Source organism: Geotrypetes seraphini, chromosome 8, assembly GCF_902459505.1.
Source record: "Geotrypetes seraphini chromosome 8, aGeoSer1.1, whole genome shotgun sequence".
NCBI classification, from domain to species: domain Eukaryota; kingdom Metazoa; phylum Chordata; class Amphibia; order Gymnophiona; family Dermophiidae; genus Geotrypetes; species Geotrypetes seraphini.
In genome coordinates this window covers 79,178,440-79,198,915 of record NC_047091.1, presented here as the reverse complement: position 1 = coordinate 79,198,915, position 20,476 = coordinate 79,178,440, and the positions used below count along the sequence as shown (strand labels likewise).

At 43.9% G+C, this 20,476-nt stretch overlaps 1 protein-coding gene across 2 annotated transcripts in view; it reads left to right on the top strand.

Annotated features, from left to right (window-relative positions):
• The first annotated feature begins 4,650 nt into the window (after positions 1–4,650).
• Positions 4,651–20,476, top strand: part of VEGFB (vascular endothelial growth factor B) — a 156,938-nt gene continuing 141,112 nt past the window's right edge. For both annotated transcript variants that reach the window (XR_004540350.1, XM_033955046.1), the window contains exon 1: positions 4,651–5,043. Coding sequence is in view for 1 of the 2 variants with exons in the window: in XM_033955046.1 (XP_033810937.1) it covers positions 4,978–5,043 (66 nt within the window). In the remaining variant the exon portion in view is untranslated. The remainder of the gene's footprint in view (positions 5,044–20,476) is intronic.

Sequence of the window (20,476 nt, the reverse complement as noted above, 5' to 3'; positions counted from 1 at the left end):
GCGTAGTTAATACAGCTCCTGCTCCAATCATTGGCCAGTAATTTAATCTTTTTTTTGAAAAAATTTTTTATAAAGCAATTTAATGAAGCTAAAACCCTTTCAACTTTAAAGGGGTATTATACATATGTAGTAGCCAGGATTTGAAAAAATGTGAGACCAAAAAGACTTATCTCAGAACCTGACTTGTCTTTATACCATGTTCAGTCACCAGTGTCTAATTTGCCGACGCGGCCACGTTTCGCGGGAATTTTTATCATCCGCTGCTTCAGGGCCACCAGGACACTCAAAATCACAGGCTCACTTAGCATGACTTCTACTTCATTGCAAATGAAGGTGTGCAGCTGCAGAATGCTGACCTCATTGTGAGATCATCAAGGTACACTTAGCTTTTAGAAGTACACTTAGCTTTTAGAAGTAACAAGGCTGCCCTGTGAACTTCTAAAAGCTAAGTGTACCTTGATGATCTCACAATGAGATCAGCATTCTGCAGCTGCACACCTTCATTTGCAATGAAGTAGAAGTCATGCTAAGTGAGCCTGTGATTTTGAGTGTCCTGGTGGTCCTGACGCAGCGGATGATAAAAATTCTCGCGAAACGTGGCCGCGTCGGCAAATTAGACACTGGTGACTGAACATGGTATAAAGACAAGTCAAGTTCTGAGATAAGTCTTTTTGGTCTCACATTTTTTCAAATCCTGGCTACTACATATGTATAATACCCCTTTAAAGTTGAAAGGGTTTTAGCTTCATTAAATTGCTTTATAAAAAATTTTTTCAAAAAAAAGATTAAATTACTGGCCAATGTTTGGAGAAGGAGCTGTATTAACTACAAGGATCTTCTCAGTTTGTGATTCACTGCTGTGCGTAGGCTCCGATTCTGAGGCCAGAGCCCTTCAAGTATGTTGGGCCTCTAATACAGTTATGTATTGTCCAGTATGAGCAGTATTATATACTATTTTCCCAATTAATATGTTCCCCTTGATTGTCTTATTCTTTTGTAAACTGCATGGATCCTCACGGTTACGTGGTATAGAAACAAGTTTTTATGTTATGTTATGTTACACACATTCCTGCAGGACGCCTGCACTTACACCAGGTCTAGGGCTGGTTTAACCATAGACGCCTAAATGTCAGTCCCCAAATTCTATAAATGACACTCAGATTTGGGCACATGCCCAATTTGCGCGTTTAATTGAATGAGTGGCAATAATTGGATGCGATTATTAGTGTTAATTTGGATCTATTTGGATTTCTGCATGCATCTTGCTATGCACTAACCCCCTCCCCCCCTTTTTTTTTTTTTACCAAGTCACAGTAGAGGTTTCTACCACGGACCAAAGCGCTAAATGCTTCAATGCTCATAGGAATTCTACGAGCATCAGAGCAGCATTGGAGCCACAGTAGAAACCTCTACCATGGCTTAGCAAAAGGTGGGGGTATGTAAAGATACATATGCAAATTTTTAGGGGTGAAACTGAAAAAAAGGGTGTAGCCATGGGAGGGGCAAGCGAAGGTCAGGGATGTTCACTAAAGATGTGCACAGAATTATAGAATTTGGAGGATCTGCACTATTCTATAAACAGTACCCAAGTTGAAGAACTATTTATAGAATAGTGTTCAGTGTGCATTTTTTAAAATCCAAATTTGGGCACCATTTACTGTATTTAGTCCTAAGCGTGCTGATACTATACTAAACTAAACTAAAGCTTAACTTTATATACCGGGTCATCAACCTAAGGAAGCTCGACTCGGTTTGCAACAATTAAATAAAAACTAAAGAAAGTTTACAACCATTAAATAAAAACTAAAGAAAATAAAAACGAAGGTTTCAAAATAAATTAGTTTTCAAAATGTTTGGCAAATGAAAAGGTTTTAGAAATTTACAAAAAGATTGGAAAGAACTGGGGCTCTTCAAAATTAAGGGGGGTTCATGCCATAGTTGAGAAAGTTTAAAAGCCAAAGATCGAAAACTCCTTTAATGCCTTTTCTAGAAGGAAGGGAGAGTTTGAATTGAGTTTAAATCTCTATGGGCTTCGGGGCCGTTACCGCGCTGCAGCCACTAATGTGGCTTTGTAAAACAGGCCCTATGTTTTGTTATAGACTAAGCTCTCTCGTACCAGGCATCCTTGGGGCACCTAAAGGATCAATTCTAGAACTGGGTATTTTCAGTTTGGCATCCAAAGGCCACTTGGGAAAATGGGAGGTAGGCTCTCAGGCGCCATCATAGAATACTAACATAACCCTGTATTGTGCCTAATATGTAGGTGTTTGCAGGAATAGGCACTGAGCAATCTTAGAAGGATGGACTAAATAATGAAATAAAGAATACAATACGGCTTCAAGGCTAAGGAGGACAAAATAATTTTCAGACAGGATTTCAGAGTATATGTAGTGGGAGGAAGTATAGTGATTTTCTGTCAGGTTGCTACCCTGGAATCGTTTGCCAACCACACAGAACCTTTCAAAATTTGTTCTCTGCACTACAGCTGTAATGGAAAGTAGAAGCCCCAACCTGGTGTGAGAGTTCTTCAAAAAGTTTCCACACGTTCATATTTTCATGGGAAACGGCTGGGGTGGGAAAAGTGGTAAAAGGGCATATTAGTAGGATGCTGGGAAATATGTATCGCAAAACAGGGTGATTATGTGGAAAAGTGATGTAATCTGCTTTTGAGATATTTATTAAATAGTGTTTAAAAAAATAAAAGTGCAGAAACCTGTTGAAGATCCCTTGTATTTATTTTTTTTAAGTTATCACTGGGGAAAGTATAGAAAGTGCAAGGTACTACAAGAGGCCACTGAAAAGTTCTCAGCCCAACCAACAAAGTTGGGGCAGTCTCCATCAAGGGCTATAAGTCTAGTGATTTTCCACTTTTTTTGCTTCATCAGAAAAATATGAAACGAAAAAAGTGGAAAATCGCTGAACCAAGTGTATAGCCCTTGACGGAGACTTCCCCAACTTTGTTCGTTGGGCTGAGAACTTTTCAGCAGCCCCTTGCAGAATCCATGGACATGTGATGAACACAGAGGATCGATCTCTAATCAGAAAATAATGGGTATATGTTGAAGGAACTAAGGCCAGTACTGGGCAGACTTGCACGGTCTGTGTCCCATATATGGATATTCATTTGAGGACGGGCTGGGGACGGCCTCGATAGCTGGGATGGTTAAGATGGGCTGGAGTGAGCTTTGACAGACTCCAGGAGATGGGTTTCTGGCCCAGAAATATCTAAGAAAAAGGACCATTTAAATTAAATGATTAATTTATGGAGCATGTATGGGTTGGGCAGACTGGATGGACCATTCGGGTCTTTATCTGCCATCATTTACTATGCTGGATAATAGTGACTCAAGGGCCTGGGTACACATGCTGTCAACTCTCTGAAGTTCTAATTAACATTGTGAGAGCGACTAGTGCCTATACACAAATTCTGTATGTGTTTCTCTTACTCCATCGGTGCACCAGCTTTGAGATCAGGTTTGGGAAAAGCAGTAATGAAATCAAAATCCAATTTAATATTTTATTTTAGACTACTGTTTTCTTCTTTAGGTGTATGGTCCTTTGCTCCAGTGGGAAGTTGTAACTTAAGTTTATGATCTGTTGTTTCTGAATTTGTAATGGGTCTTAAAACTCCCTAGTCCACAAAACAGATATTTAATAATAATTTAAAAAAAAAAAAATCCACTGTGAATCATCCCTGCTTCCTTTTTGATTCCCTGCGTTCGAAAAATATTTCCAAAGCCACTCTCATCAGGTAAATAGCAAAAGAGACATTTCCCCGGGCTAGGCCAGAGACAAAGCGCTCGGCGCCGAAGTCTTATACCTGCTCACAGCATGCGGGTGTTTATCTGACCTCTCTTAGCCGTTTGCCGAATGATTTATGTTATCTGGGCCGGGGTCGGTTTACCAAGGTGCACGCGCTCCAATCAGACACAGCTTTCCCTCCTGAATATTGAAACAGAGGTTCTAGGAAAGAATTAATAGGCATACATTCGCCCCTTAGTTCCTGTTCCCAGGTGCTCGTGCAACGAAATATCCTGGGGGACTTCTGGTTCAAGAATAAAGCTATTGAGCCCTCCTCCTGGTCACTTTTGGGTTCCTGTAAAAAAAAAAAAAAAAAAGAAAAGGACCTGGAAAACGCTAAGACTCGTCTGTAACTGTGCACATGGCGTAGCCGCAGACAAGGGCAGCGAGCGCCCAGCGCCCTCCCCCCTCCTCCCCCTCCCCCTTTGCCCAGTTCAGGAGCAGCTTCCACTACATCACATGAGCTCCCTTTGCTCTCCGGCTCTGGCGTTCAGTTGCAGAGACGGTGCAGGCAAGCTGGTCAGCCGCTGCAGCCTCTCCTCTGCCTCCTCCTCCTCCCCCCCCCTCCCCATGCACCTGTGACAGCCTGGGCGCTCTCTCCCCTCTACCATCCCAGATGGAGCTGGCCAGGATTAGGAAAGGCTGGACCCGCTGATCTCCACTGGGCGAGAACAAACTGGAAAAAGAGCAAAAGAGGAATAAAAAACAAAACCCGGCACTTTCTTTACTGATGGACAGCTGGATATAACTTGATTGTGAATTGCTCTCTGGGTTGTTGTTATTTTTTTTTTAAATCTCTTTGCCGGTTTGTCTGCGTATGTTTTTTGGGTGGTTTTTTTTTTTTTTTTTTTTAACCCGGCACTTTTTCGGTGGGTAGAATAAAGCCGAAGTTGCTGACCTGATCTAGAAGAAAACGGTTCGGGGGGGATGCTGCTCCTTTCCTGCGCTCCGTGTTAAGGTTCCCGGAAGCGTGTTACCTACTGCGTGTTCCCCTTGGGCTACTGCTCTTCCAGGTCTGGATGCGGGATTCAGCCCCTGATTTTCTCCGCCCCTGGAGCTTTACAATGGACCTCGGCCGGGTCGGGAGCAGCCGGCGCTCCGGATCCGCCCTTTAGGACTGGATCCGCGCCGGACGGCACAGGACTCTGCCCCCGACCCCTTGCCCAACCGGACACCATGAAAGCTGCGCATGGGATCTGCCACTTTCTCCTAGCAGCTTTCCTCCATTGCCTGTTCAGCAAGGTAAGAAGGGCAGCTGTGCCGGAGGGAGGGGGGAGGAAGCGAAAGGTGCAGATGTTTCCTGATGTGAGCCGGGATTTTGATTTCTTTCTTGGGGGGGGGGGGGGGAGAAGAGATTTGGCCTTAGGGTTGGCTGACAGTCAGGCGTTGGGCTGTTAAGATCCCCGGAGCCAGAATGACAGCACTGCAACATTCAGCTGTCAGCGACAGGAAGAGGTTTTCAGAGAAGTTCAGCTTGTCCTTTCCCGTTATGACTGGATGCACTTTTCCCTTCATCTTCACAATGACACAAGCTCCCAAACTCCTGCTATGTGTTCCCTCCGCTTCTAGAAGATTAATAAAAGTTCCTATGTAAAACAACAAAAACATTGTCCCATACTTAAATAAGGTAATAGTGACCACAAGTTACATGATCATAAAAGTAGCCTGTTGTGACATCAGTAGGGAAGGGAACCGGGTGACTGTAAAGAGTTTTTATGACATCCTGAGAGGGCACAGAACTAAAAATGTTCCAAGGTTTCTTGACCACCTTTCCTGAGTTTATAGACAATTCTGTAAACGGAATAGACAAACAGGAGAGAGCTGACTGTCCAAGAGAAAATTTCTGGTACACCGTAAAAGAACTAGACAACAGAAATACAGGTTAATGAAATTTAAAAAATAAATTGAGTGATAATTGTTATTTGACTAACCCAATATATTTTTGACTAGAAGGATCAGCCCTACAGAGATGCAATTGGAGACTAGAAAAATGTGGCAGAAAAATACCAAAAATCGCTCCAATTATATTGGGGCTCACTAGGATGGATAAAACTAAAAAAACCTTCCAAGAGCTGCCTATATGTATTACCACACTTGCTCCAAACTCTTTTCCTTCCTTTTAAAGTTTAGCTTTGTCCATTGAGATCCAATGTCCATTGTTCTATTGTGTGGCATTTGCATGGTGGTATAGAAAATACCTAAGAAAATATTTTTTAAAAGTCGAGCTCAGACCCATTATACCTGGGATGAAAAGTGAGATTCATCTCTGTCATGGTACGTGCAAAGCCTACTTGAAGACATCAGTCCTATTGGGAGTTAGTAATTCTTGTTGGGGGGGAACTCTGCTTTTATATTTAGGTAATTCTCTTTGTAAAAGTGGTGGCTGCAAGCCTTGCCCAGGAAATGATTCTTAATGCTAACTAACCGAAGCTGGTCCTCTGCCTATATGTTGCATTTGTTAGCTGGACCTCAAACAGATCAGGTGAAGTTGTCATTTCACAGGAGAATGGCTTCTAGCCCTTCTGAACAATGTGAATCTCTGTTGTTCTACAACACTAAGCCAAACGCTGTGCACTTCCACGCAGAGGGACCTGGGTTGTTCCCAGCTTGTCCCAACTTTGGCCAGAAACAGCGTTCATTGCTTCACTGGGGAGGGAGTCCCAGATACTGGGCAATGGTGACACCTAGTGACTGGATTCAGGCCCCACGATTTCAGGTTTCTAGAGTGAACATAAGAACATAAGAATTGCCACTGCTGAGTCAGACCAGTGGTCCATCATGCCCAGCAGTCCGCTCACGCGGCGGCCCTCTGGTCTAAGACCAGCACCCTAACTGAGACTAGCCCTACCAGCGCACGTTCTTGTTCAACAGAAACTTGTCTAACTTTGTCTTGAATCCTTGGAGGGTGTTTTCCCCTATAACAGCCTCTGGAAGGGCGTTCCAGCTTTCTACCACTCTCTGGGTGAAGAAGAACTTCCTTACATTTGTACGGAATCTATCCCCTTTCAACTTTAGAGAGTGCCCTCTTGTTCTCCCTACCTTGGAGAGGGTGAACAACCTGTCCTTATCTACTAAGTCTATCCCCTTTAGTACCTTGAATGTTTCAATCATGTCCCCTCTCAATCTTCTCTGTTCGAGAGAGAAGAGGCCCAGTTTCGCTAATCTTTCGCTGTACGGCAGCTCCTCCAGCCCCTTAACCATCTTAGTCGCTCTTCTCTGGACCTTTTCGAGTAGTACCCAGTCCTTCTTCAGGTACGGCAACCAGTGCTGGACGCATTACTCCAGGTGAGGATGTACCATGGCCCAGTACAGCGGCATGATAATCTTCTCTGATCTGTTCGTGATCCCCTTCTTTATCATTTCTAACATTCTGTTTGCCCTTTTTGCTGCTGCCGCACATTGTGTGGACGGCTTCATCGATTGTTGATCAGATCTCCCAAGTCCCTTTCCTGGGAGGTCTCTCCAAGTACCGCCCCAGACATCCTGTATTCGTGCATGAGATTTTTGTTACCAACATGCATCATTTTACACTTATCCACATTGAACCTCATCTGCCATGTCGATGCCCATTCCTCGAGCTTGATTATGTCACGTTGCAGATCTTTGCAATCCCCCTGCGTCTTTACTACTCTGAATAACTTCGTATCATCCGCAAATTTAATCACCTCACTCATCGTACCTATGTCCAGATCATTTATAAAGATGTTGAAGAGCACGGGTCCAAGCACTGAGCCCTGCGGCACCCCACTGGTGACGCTCTTCCAGTCCGAGTATTGTCCATTTACCCCCACTCTCTGTTTCCTATGCTCCAGCCAGTTTTTAATCCACATGAGTATTTCATCCTCAATTCCATGGCTTGCAATTTTCCGAAGTAGTCGTTCATGACCATTATGTTCTTATGAAACATTCAAGGTACTGAAGGGAATAGACTTAGTAGATAAGGACAGGTTGTTCACCCTCTCTATGGTAGGGAGAATGAGAAGGCAATTTGAAAGGGGACAGATTCTGTACAAATGTAAGGAAGTTCTTCTTCACTCAGAGAGTGGTAGAAAACTGGAACGCTCTTCCGGAGTCTGTCATAGGGAAAAACACCCTCAAGGGATTCAAGACAAAGTTAGACAAGTTCCTGCTGAATCGGGACATATGCAGGTAGGGCCAGTCTCAGTTAGGGCGCTGGCCTTTGACCTAGGGGCTGCCACGTGAGCGGACTGCTGGGCACGATGGACCACTGGTCTGACCCAGCAGCGGCAATTCTTATGTTCTTACTACAATCACTGGGTTAAGTGAACTGGAAGGAAAAGGTAGCTGAGAATGAAGGTTCATGACGGGAAGAAACTGTCAGATCAAAACCACACAAACCAAAAGCTAAAAAAAGGAGTCAAGAACCCTTACCTAGAGGCAGAAAATGTTTGTGGATCATTACAGGAGAAGGGCATGATGGATGCTATTGCCTAAATCCTTGATCCTCACAGGCTGACAATGGGTCAGGTTTTGAGGATATCCTTCATGAATATGCATATGAGATAATTTGCATTTTTACACATTTCTCTCATGCATATTCATGAGGGATATCTTGAAAATCTGACCTGTTGGTGGCCCTTGACAACTGGGAATGAAGATGATATATAATGGGAATATATTCTGTATCAAAGTTTAGGATCATCATTCTATATGAACAAAGGTCAGTAACTATGTGAAGGAGCACATTTCGGGCTCTCTCATAATTAAAAAGAAGACATGATTTTATGGTTTCCCATCTTCCCAAATTGCTCTTTATTTTTTTTTGCTTGATTACTAGTTTAGGTTTTATAAAATGGTTGATCTATTGTAACAGGCTTTGAGCTCTCTAGGTGAAAAAGCATGATATAAATAAATCACCATGTGAAAAGACAATAATGGGACAGTCTTCTTGAACCAGCTTTCACATATATATTTCTGCATTTTGCTAATTACACAAAAGGGTAAGGGGCCTGGACCAAGGAATAATTAAGATATTGTGCTGGTCCTGATCCTCCTATAAACACTAGGTTCAAGGCTGGATGCTGTAGTTTAAGGCCGATATTGGACAGACTTGCACGGTCTGAGTCCCATATATGGTGATTTGGTGTAGGATGGGCTGGGGAGGGCATCAATGGGAACTCCATCAACTTGGAACATGAAGATGTTACTGGCCAGACTTTATGGTAGATATCCTGCAAGCAGTATGGTTGGATAGGCTGGAGTGAGCTTGTACGGCAACTTCAGCATTTGGAACCTAGGACAATACGAGGTGGACTTTATAGTCTATGACCCAGAAATATCAAAGAAGAGACAAGTTAATTTAATCATGTATTTTTAAAATGGGTATAACTAATGAGCAGACTGGATGGATCGTTCAGGTCTTTATCTGCCGTCATTTACTATGTTACTATGTAAGTTATAAACTATCTAGACAGATTAATGAAAATAGATTAGACTGGATGGATACTCATATGTACAGTGATGATAGAGAGACATTCACTTTGGGTTGAACTCATTCAAGGAAAATGGTCAAAATATAAAATTCTGTACATGGGTAAATACACACAGAGATCAGTGCCTAGGTCACGGCTAAAATCCCACCCTTTCCTCAGAAGCGTATGGACTAACCTGCTCCTAATTGCTCCTCTTCCCGATGACTCTCTTTTAATACTATAAACCACACAGTAGCCTGAACAGACCCCCATACGGTGTATCACATGCTGGAAAGATATAAATAGATTTCTTCTTTCCCTCTCTTTTTAGCTGCTTTTGGTTTTGGTTTTGGTTTGATTCCCTGCTGCTGTCAGGTGGACTAGCCCTTGCCTCCTTCATGAGCACAGGTGGTTCTACATTCCCAGCTTTGGAGATTGTGTTCTTATAGCGCAAAGACCCAACCTGGGGGTCTTGCCTGTCTGCTGAGGACAGCAGGACAAGATTTGCCCACACTGATAGCCAGAGAGTTGGAGAATATTCTAACCCAGTGGTTCTCAACCCTGTCCTGGGGACTCCCCAGCCAGTCGTGTTTTCAAGATATCCATAATGAATATGCATGAGAGAGATTTGCATATAATGGAAGTGACAGGTATGCAAATCTCTCTCATGCATATTCATTAGGGATATCTTGAAAACCTGACTGGCTGGGGATCCCCAGGAAAGGGTTGAGAACCACTGCAATCTAACCAGACATGGGCAACTCCGCTCCTCGAGGGCCGGAATCCAATTGGGTTTTCAGGATTTCCCTAATGAATATGCATGAGATCTATTTGTATGTACTGCTTTCAATGCATATTCATTGGCAGGGGTCTCAAAGTCCCTCCTCGAGGGCCGCAATCCAGTCGGGTTTTCAGGATTTCCCCAATGAATATGCATGAGATCTGTTAGAATACAATGAAAGCAGTGCATGCAAATAGATCTCATGCATATTCATTAGGGAAATCCTGAAAACCCAACTGGATTGCGGCCCTGGAGGATGGACTTTGAGACCCCTGTTTATTGGGGAAATCCTGAAAAACGGATTGGATTATGGCCCTTGAGGGCCAGAGTTGCCCATGTACCTCTAGTTTTCACAAAACAGCTTTTTATGGCATTTTCTTTCTATACCTAATGGGCTAGAATTTTTTTTGCCCATGGTTGTAAGAGAATCACCATCCTCTGCCTTCTTTCCATTAAGGGCAAACAGTTCACAGTATTTTCCTTGTTTTGTCACTCCAGTTCTAGGATTTCACAGAATCTTCTGTCCCGAACCCTCTCCCCACACCAAAAAGAGGCCTTTGGCCAGCTGAGGCAGGCTGTGAAACTATGTGAGAGAATCCAAAGCTTAGAAATTGGTGACGAAACACAGTGAACAGAGAAAGAAAGTCAAAGAGAGGGACAGAATACCAGCTTTTCAGGGATGCCAGCACTTCTAATTCATTGGGTTCACACAGAGGCACTGCCAGTGCTCCCTGTTCACTGCATTCACACACAGAGGGGCATAGCACTGACACAAAAGAAAATTGCCAACACGTCCAAATTATTGCACTCAGAGAAGAGCACTGCTAACACCAAATTCAGTGCACTGACACAGAGGAGAAGTAACCAGGGATGTGGTAAGGTATGTATGGCCAGTGCAGTCACACAGGTTGAAAGAGAGAAGGGGAGTCAAAATTGCACCCCATTCGGTGCATCCTCTGCTTGGCCAGCATCTCTCTTTCCTCTCCCTATGCCCCCAAGAACATACATCTCCCTCTCTAAAGCCCTCACTGATGTCGGGCTCTGTCTCTGGCAGTGCTTAAGTCCAAGTTAAAAGCCCATCTCTTCAAGACTGCTTTCAACTCCTAACTCCTCTCACCTTAGGTTCTGCGTTCCCAGCAGGGACTGTCTATTAAATGTCAAAATGTTCAGCACTGCGTACGCCTTTCAGCGCTATAGAAGTGATAAATAGTAGTAGCAGCAGTAGTAGTTCCCTCTCAAAGACACCCAATCCCCCCTCCCAACAGCACCAACCTCCCTCCTCTAGTCTCACTAGAGGTTACGACCACTATTTTGGAGCTGGCACAGCTAGCAGCAGTTGGAAATCCCTGCTTCTCTAGAGCACAGGGTAGCCTAAGGGGAGAGAGATCTTCAGGTGAGAGGTGGATGCTCTCTGAGGGGGGTTCTTCACTTCAGGGGAAGACTTTCAGGGAGAGAATGGATTTTCTGGGGGGGGGGCATTTGGGGGGAGCAGGGTTGCCAAGGTGAACGAGTTGCACAGGATAGAATTATAGCCTCTTGCGCCAACAACCTCCTAACTCACTGTATTTTAAATTTATACCAAAAGGCAAGAGAGAAGTCCTTCCATACAAGAATATCTTTATTTTCGAAAAGTTCATCCCAACACTGACTTTTGGTGGCTCCTTAGGAGAATCTTGGCGTGTTTTCATACATACAGCGAAATTCAGTGTCCCCTGAGAAAGGCCTACATAAATGCCGAAACGTGGATCCTTGTTGGGATGAACTTTTGAAAAATAAAGATACTCTTGTATGGAAGGACTTCTGTCTTGTCTTTTGGTGTGTTCTGTTTCCATAACAAGGCAAGGTTTTCTCTCTTTCTTTGCTCTTTTGATTTTATACACCATTTCTTACCAGATTAGAGAAAAAATATATCTTCTAATCAATGTGCTCTAAACCCAGTTCTTCAACAGGTTTTTTATCTGAATAAATTCATGTAAACCGTTCTGAGCTTCCCTGGGAGAACAGTATAGAACACTGAATGAATGAATACATTTATTTATGTATGTTTGCATGTGTGACTTTTAACTCCTTGTGCTCTTGTTCTAATCCCCAGCACTGCCATATAGAGCTCCTTTTATTAAGGTACGCTAGGGCTTTAACACGCGGAATAGCGCGTGCTACATTGCCACGCACGCTAGACCTTAACACCAGCATTGAGCTGGCGTTAGTTCTAGAAGTGTAGCGTGCGGTAATTTCCCACGTGCGCTAAAAACGCTAGCGCACCTTAGTAAAAGGAGCCCAGAGTCTCTGTGGGGGTAGTAAGAGTGGTTTGAAAACTGAATATACATTGACGCCCTAAATCTATATATGGCGCCCAAAACCACATGTGAAATTTAATTGATAAATGAACCAACTAGCACCAATAATTGGGCACTAATAATCAACTGGCATTAATTTAAATTTAAGCGTGCATCTTTAGGCACTGGGATCCGTGTGTAAATTTTACACAGAGCTCCAAAAAGGGGGCATGGCCATGGGACGCACATTCACATTGAGTATTGAACTTGTACAGGCACTTGTTTGCACTTTTTATTGCTGTTTGTCTAGACCAGTGGTCTCAAACTCAAACCCTTTGTGGGGCCACATTTTGGATTTGTAGGTTCTTGGAGGGCCGCAGAAAAAAATAGTTAATGTCTTATTAAAGAAATGACAATTTTGCATGAGGTAAAACTCTTTATAGTTTATAAAACTTTCCTTTAACAGTTAAAAGGAAAGATATATCTATATATATAAAATCGGAGGTATGTATGTGTGTATGTATGTGTGTGTGTACGTGCCGCGATCACGCAAAAACGGCTTGACCGATTTGAACGAAACTTGGTATGCAGATCCCTCACTACCTGGGATGATATGTTCTGGGGGTCTCGCGGCCCACCTGCACACGTGGGCGAAGCTACAAACATAAAATCAGATTTCACCCATTCATGTCAATGGAAAAAATGTAAAAAGCTGCCATTCTCACAGTAATTCAAAAACGGCTTGACCGATTTGAACGAAACTTGGTATGCAGATCCCTCACTACCTGGGGTGATATGTTCTGGGGGTTTCGCGGCCCACCTTCACACGTGGGCGGAGCTACAAACAGAACATCTGATTTCACCCATTCATGTCAATGGAAAAAATGTAAAAAGCTGCCATTCTCACAGTATTTAAAAAACTGCTTGACCGATTTGAACGATACTTGGTATGCAGATCCCTCACTACCTGGGGTGATATGTTCTGGGGGTCTCGCGGCCCACATGCACACGTGGGCGGAGCTACAAACATAAAATCAGATTTTACCCATTCATGTCAATGGAAAAAATGTAAAAAGCTGCCATTCTCACAGTAATTCCAACTACCTGGGGTGATATGTTCTGGGGGTCTCGTGGCCCACCTGTACATGTGGGCGGAGCTACTAACAGAACATCAGATTTCACCCATTCATGTCAATGGAAAAAATGTAAAACGCTGCCATTCTCACAGTAATTCAAAAACGGCTTGACCGATTTGAACGATACTTGGTATGCAGATCCCTCACTACCTGGGGTGATATGTTCTGGGGGTCTCGCGGCCCACCTGCACACGTGGGCGGAGCTACAAACAGAAAATCTTATTTCACCCATTCATGTCAATGGAAAGGATGTAAAAAGCTGCCATTCTCACAGTAATTCCAACTATAAAACACTTTATATGACACTATAACCACTAGGGCAAACAAAGCAAAAAACTGCAGACTTTGTACACGATGCAGGCAGACTTTATTTATAACAAGTAAAACATTAGATTAAAAACCTTTTACCAGGCAAGGGACCCAACACGGTCCGTGTTTCGTATAATCTTCATCAGGGGTCCTTTTAGATAAAAGGAGAGAAAACAATCAAAAGAATAGCCTTGGACAAATAGCAGTGAGCGACACGCTGAGGAAATTCGAAACGCTGGTGACACGCTAAAAATACTGCAGACGGTTGGACCTCTGTTTTTTCTTTTGGTTGGGTTTACTATAACCACTAGGGACATCTTTTCTATTCTACCACGGACACCATACATATAGAGTTTGTATGTTCTAACTGTGTTTGTAACTGTTTCCTTCATGCACCCCAGTTCATAATGTTATTACATTACATGAGTACTCACATATGCTGAACTAGGCACACAGGTTCCATTCTGAACCAGGAAAAAACTGCATGGAGTTTCTTTTCAACCTGAGTTTCCACATATTGAGTTGTTTAAATCAATACTGAAACTTTTGGATGCCATTTATTCCAACAGATCTTCCTTTTCAGTTTAAGAGATTGCTAATTCCAGTGAGACTTGCATTCATTCACCACTATAAAGTATCTTTATTTGAATCCATTTACAGTGTTATTGCTATAATTAAATACCCGTGCAACGCCGGGGCATCAGCTAGTAAACTATAAAGTTTTACCTTATGCAAAATTGTCATTTCTTTAATAAGACATTAACTATTTTTTCTGCGGCCCTCCAAGTACTCTATTTTTTCTGCAGCCCTCACATTTAAAGTTTAATATCTTTTCTTTCTCAAAACTGGCACATTTCAATCACTATATTGAAAATAAAATCATTTTCCCTACCTTTGTTGTCTGGTGACTTTATTTTTCTGTACTTTCAACTATGTTTCCAGGGCCTTCTTGTCCTTTGACTGTTTTTCTCTCCGTCTTCACATTCTGCCTTGCATCCATCTTTGGCATTAACTTAATGTTCAATTTTTCTGCTTTCTTTTCAAAATCTACGTTTTCATGTCTTACCTTCCCTTCCTATCTCTCTCTTCTTCCGTCCTATTTCCGTGGTCTGGCATCTCTTTCCTTCCTTTCTCTCCCTCCCTCCTTCCTTCCTTTCCCCTGGTCTGGCATCTGTCTCCTTCCCTTCCCCCATGCCCTGGCATCTCTCCCTCCCCCTCCATGGTCTGATATCTCCTTTCCTTCCCTCCCTCCCATGAACTTGGCTTCTCTTGTTCCTCTCCTCTCCCTTCTTCCTACCCTCTCTTTCCCCAATTGGGTGCAGCAGCAACAGAAACAGCATTTCCCTTCCCCCTTTCCTGTGCAGCAGAAGCATTTCTCTTCCCCTTTCCCTCCCCCTCCCTTTCCCTGTGCAGCAGCAGCATTTCCCTTCCCCCTTTCCTGTGCAGGAGAGGCATTTCTCTTCCCCTTTCCCTCCCAATCCCTTTCCCTGTACAGCAGCAGCAGCAGCATTTCCCTAGAGTCCCCCTTTCCTATGCAGCAGAAGCATTTCTCTTTCCCCTCCCCTTCCATTCTCTTCCTTGTGGAGCAGCAGCGTGTCTGGCTGGCTCAGTTGATCGTTCCGTTCAAAGCCGCGGGTGGCGGCTCCTCGCGAGATCCGCGCCTGCGTCTGAAGCCTCTCTGATGTTGTGACGTCAGAGAGGCTTCCGATGCAGGAGTGGATAGCGCAAGGAGCTGCCAACCCACGGCTTTGAACGGAACGATGGACTGAGCCGGCCAGACACGCTGCTGCTCCAAAAGGAAGGGAAGGGGGAAGAGAAATGCTGTCTTGATCGCGTCCAGACTGCGGGCCGCAAAATAGACCTGGAGAGCCATATGCAGCCCGCGGGCCGCGTGTTTGAGACTGCTGGTCTAGACCTTATCCACCATGGACCCCTGAGGAAGGCGTGTTGTCCAAAAAACGGACCGTGTTGGGTTCCTTGGTCGGTAATAAGGTTGTATGTTTCATTTATGTCATAATAAATAGTGCCTGCATCTTGTACATAACCTGCAGTATTTGTTTTGGTTTTTACAGAATAAAGGAGATCAGCACCTACTTTAGGTGTGAGAATTTACCTAAATTAGGTACAAGATTTTAGTTGGTATTGTGGCCGGGCCAGGCCCCAGGCAAGTGGGAAACCTGGCTCGGACCACAGGTAAGATTTTCAGTGTGCCTTTTATATGGTTGGTGTAAGGAAAACCCAGACCCTGGATTTCTTTCAAACAAAACTTCACCGGGTTTATTATAAGGAAAAAGAAAAAGTCCAAAATAAACAATGGTTTCTCACAAGCACCAATTATGCAGTTCCTTCCACTTAGTTCCAATGCACTCTATCTGTGCTCAAGTTCAGCAAAAAGGATAAACCAAAATTAAATAAGCTTTTCAGTCTCTCAAATGCCCCAATCCTCCCTCCTTAGGGCAGCTGGCTTCTATTATCACCAGTTCTTGCCAGCACTGGCTGAGCACTGCAGGTGCCAGCCCGTCTTCCCAATACTTTTCCCAACAAAGAGAAGAAAAACGTTTTCTCTGTCACTGCTTTTCCTCTCTAGCAATGAGTCCCCTCTAAGGACTTTCACAGCCCTGCTTTGCAGGCTGTGTGGAGCAAGCCTCCCTTTTCACCAAGGTCTTCAGACCCTCCCAATTGCTACCACAGTCCGACCTAGAGCAGCTTATAATTTCTAAATCAGATTTCCATACCTTCTTCTGACACACTTAATTCTGCTTCAGCCTCACTGCACCACCCCCACCCTGTGTCACTGGGCTATAGTTGTTTTCTGTCTCCATGAATTCCCCTTCTTCACTCTCCACCTCCCATCCCCCTCTCTGGATGTTTGGGAAAGTTTCCTGGCCAGGTTCCTCTCCTTCTGAGATAACCTCTAACCCTACCCCCTTAGGCTCCCCTGGGAAATCACAGTAACTAGCTGGCTGCTGGATTCCTCTCCCTGCTTGTTGGCCTGGGGCAATCCTATGTTCCTGGTGGTATGCACAGAGCGTTGGGCTGTTTCCAGTGTGCTCCATTCTGTTTCTCCAATTAGAGTCAGCTGAGGCTCCTTGATCTCCCTGCAGTCTTCCTACTTGAGGCTTAGGTGACTGCAGAACTCGGTGGCTAACTCTACCCCCTTCTGGGGTTGATCTCATGTTTCTCCCTAGCTCTGAGAAAGGAGTAATAGGGGATAGACTATGGTTTCTGTGCCCTCCCTATCTGAATTTCAGGCTGTGACATCACCTGCCTTTTCTCCCTTCTTTCTTGCTGTACTAAACTAGTGTCTTTAGCAGGATGTACAGGCTTTATCTTAGGGATTGCAGGTTTAAGGGCTATACTTTTGATTGGACTAGCAGTCTTTTTAACCGTGACGGGAACTTCCTTGTCATAGTATAAATCCTCACACCCAAAATTTGGCACAGATCTCAGTACCAAATGTTATTCTATAAACGGTGCCCATCTCCAAAAATGAGAGCTTTTAGTTTCTTCCAAAATCTAAGGTAGTGGTGTTCTGTTTTGATGGTTACTGGGAGGCCGTTCCAATTCTTTATACCAATGTAGGTGATGAGTGTGTTAAATATGTGCTTGGACTTAATACCTTTTGGTGATGGAAGGATCAGAAAGAGTTTCTTGATATTTCTGAATGAGACGGATCAGGAATTGATGAAAAGGTTTATGAGTGGTTCCGCAGAGCTCGCATATAAGATGTGGTACATTATGCATGATATTTTGAAGTCGATACGTGCAGAGATAGGCAGCCAGTGCAGGCTTTTGTAATAAAGTGATATGGAGTCAAATTTTCTTAGTTTGAAGATAAGTCAAGTTTCAAGTTTATTAAGTATTTGATATCTCGCCTATCTCGTCTAGGCGGTTTACAATAAGTAAAAACAGTTAAAAAAAATTAACCCATCACACTAGTATAAATAAACAAAAGAATATATTAACTAGAGACACAAGGGGGGGGAGGGGAAAAATACAATATTCAAATAAATAAAAAGTCAAAAGGGCTTACACCAGTGTATCGCAAACTGTGTGCCTAGGCACACCAGTGTGCCTCCTGAGATTTCAGGTGTGCCGTGACACACTGGCGAGGAGGACAGTTGTCCATGCCGGCTGACTGCCTACAGGACATGTTTCTTGCGGCGAGAGGCTTGTCTTTTAGGAAGTCAGCCGGCGCAGATGTCTCTCCTCCTTTTCTCGCATCTCCCGGATCCCTCCACTGTAGTGGGTCACGGCTAGATGGACCTCCGAGCATGCCCGGACGTCGACGCAACATGCGTGACGTCATTGTTTCAAAATCTGCACACTTCTGGGTGCCCTCCGGCCGGAGCACTGAATTTAGTGTGCCGCCGGCCGGAAAGTTTGCAAGACACGCTTACACAATGGGAGAGGGTAAGGGTAAAGTATTGCACTACCTTGGAACAAAGAATTCTTAAGGAGCAAAGGCATCCTTAAATAGAAAGGTCTTTAGATTCATCCTGTATAAGGATAAGGAAGTTCCATTCATGATATGGCTAGGAAGAGCTTTCCATAAAGTAGGGGGCTACTACAGAAAAGATTGCGTCCTACCTGCCTCCTCCCATTTGCGTCCTACCTGCTTCTCCCATTTGTTATGACACGTCTTCCCACCTTGCTTCCCTGCATTATTTTTTCCCTTCAGGAGATAGTTCTGAATATGAAAGAGAGTGCAAAGACTAAAGGCTGCTTAGTGGTTCTTCTTGCTGCTGGGTTCTGTGAGGAGGCAGGGCCTGTGAACATGTAATGGGTTCAGTCCTGTGCTCACCACATCCAGAACCAGCTCCTTGTTGTCCTCCATTCCACTTCAAGAGATGTGATCTGGCAAAGAGAACTGAGGGGGAGGGGAAGGGAGGGACGATCATAAATGGGGATCCCTGGGAAGGACATAAAAGGAGGAGTGGGGGACTACAAATTATGTTTACCTAGGGCTTAATGTAGTGCTTATTTGGCCCTGGTACTGTATAGTGATTTCAGTTCAGCACACACTTTATGGTCTCAAGTTGACACTAGGTTCTGGCTTTAGGGCACAAAAGTTTATTTAAAAAAAAAAAAAAAAAAAGATGAGTAAACCTGTGTTTTAAGTAGCTGTCTGTTAAGCTAAGCTATGGGCCTTGGCTTTAATGAAGGCCACTCACAATCATTATTTAATTCATAGATTTCAGGCAGTGAATTTTAAAAGCTCTGTGCTGGAAAAGATTAGGTAACCTGCCCAGAAAACCACAAGATTAGATCAGGCTTCTCTGCCAAAGAAGATACAACAGCTATCCCTTTATCTAATATCTTTCTGTTTGACCTACAGATTCATTTTATAGAGGACTTCTTTTGTCTGCTTATGTAATGTAATGTAATGTAATGTAATTTATTTCTTATATACCGCTACATCCGTTAGGTTCTAAGCGGTTTACAGAAAATATACATTAAGATTAGAAATAAGAAATTATTATTATTTTTTTATTAAATCATCCTTGCCAGCTTATTGTCTCTGCTTCCTCCTCTCTGCTCTGTCCTATCTATCCCCTCAGCATTGCAGCTAGTATATCTCTGTTTTCCCTTGCCTGCCAGCATTCGCCTCTTACCTTAGGTCGGCCAAATAGGCTGATAGAGAACTATTTTTACTGCAGAGCATTTCTCATTAATTTCCATAAAATTAGAAAACAGTTCCAGGCATGCAACCCCAGGATTAATTCAGCATACTCATACAGTAGGAGCCCTTTTACTGAAGGGTGTCAAGTGTGCATAGCTCTGGAAAAACAGGCCACCGCAAAACATGTTTAAAGCATTTTGTGGTATTTGCCTGTTTGTGCATACCAAGTGTGTGTTAAATGTTTTTGAAAAATATTTTTTTACAGGAGGCATCATGTGTGGAGGCTGGGTGTTCCTGAATTATCCAGCCGGAGCGGTTGCGTCCGTGCATGCTAACTGGTTAATGTAGGGTTAATGCGGTGGCACTTGGCACTTCCCAAATAAGAGGCAGTAAGGGCCGGATTCTATATATGTTGCCTACAAAATTGGCACCGACTAGTGCGGTGCTAAGCGAAATTATATAAAAGTTAAGTGCCCATTGTACAATCACGCTTAGCGCTGCCTAAGTGTGTTAAGATGGCGCTAAGCAGTCTTAACATTTAGGTGCACCCTATTTATGCCAGGGTTTTCTTGGTCTAAATTCCTGTGCCTAAGTTAAGCCCCCAATGGCTCCTAACTCAAAAAACAGGTGCTTAACTCAAAAACACATCCATGATCCACCCCTAACTATGCCAATTTTTAACTATGTGCTTTGAACTAGGCATCTAACTGTTGTAGAATCATAGTAAGGGGAGGGGGGGACCAACCGTGGGTACCATATTGGTAGGGGCACCAGCACCTCTCCATTTTCCCACGCCATGCTGGTGTCCTTCCTTCTCTGCCCTCCCCCCCGGTACCTCTTTAAAATCTTTGCCAGCAAGAACAACTACTCTAGCCTGATGCACACATCTGCCTGGTTCTCTTTGAAATCACTTCTGGGTCACGGGGCCAGGAAGTGATGTCAGAGGGAAAGCCAGCATGAGCAGCAGGCTGGAGAAGATGCTCGGGCTGGTGAAGATTTTAAGTAGTACAGGGGTGGGACAGGAAGGTGCAAGTGTGGTGCAGAAGGAGCGGGGTGGTAGAGAGGAGGGCGTGGGGGGCACCTCCTACCCTCGCTACACCACTGATCACGCCTACCGA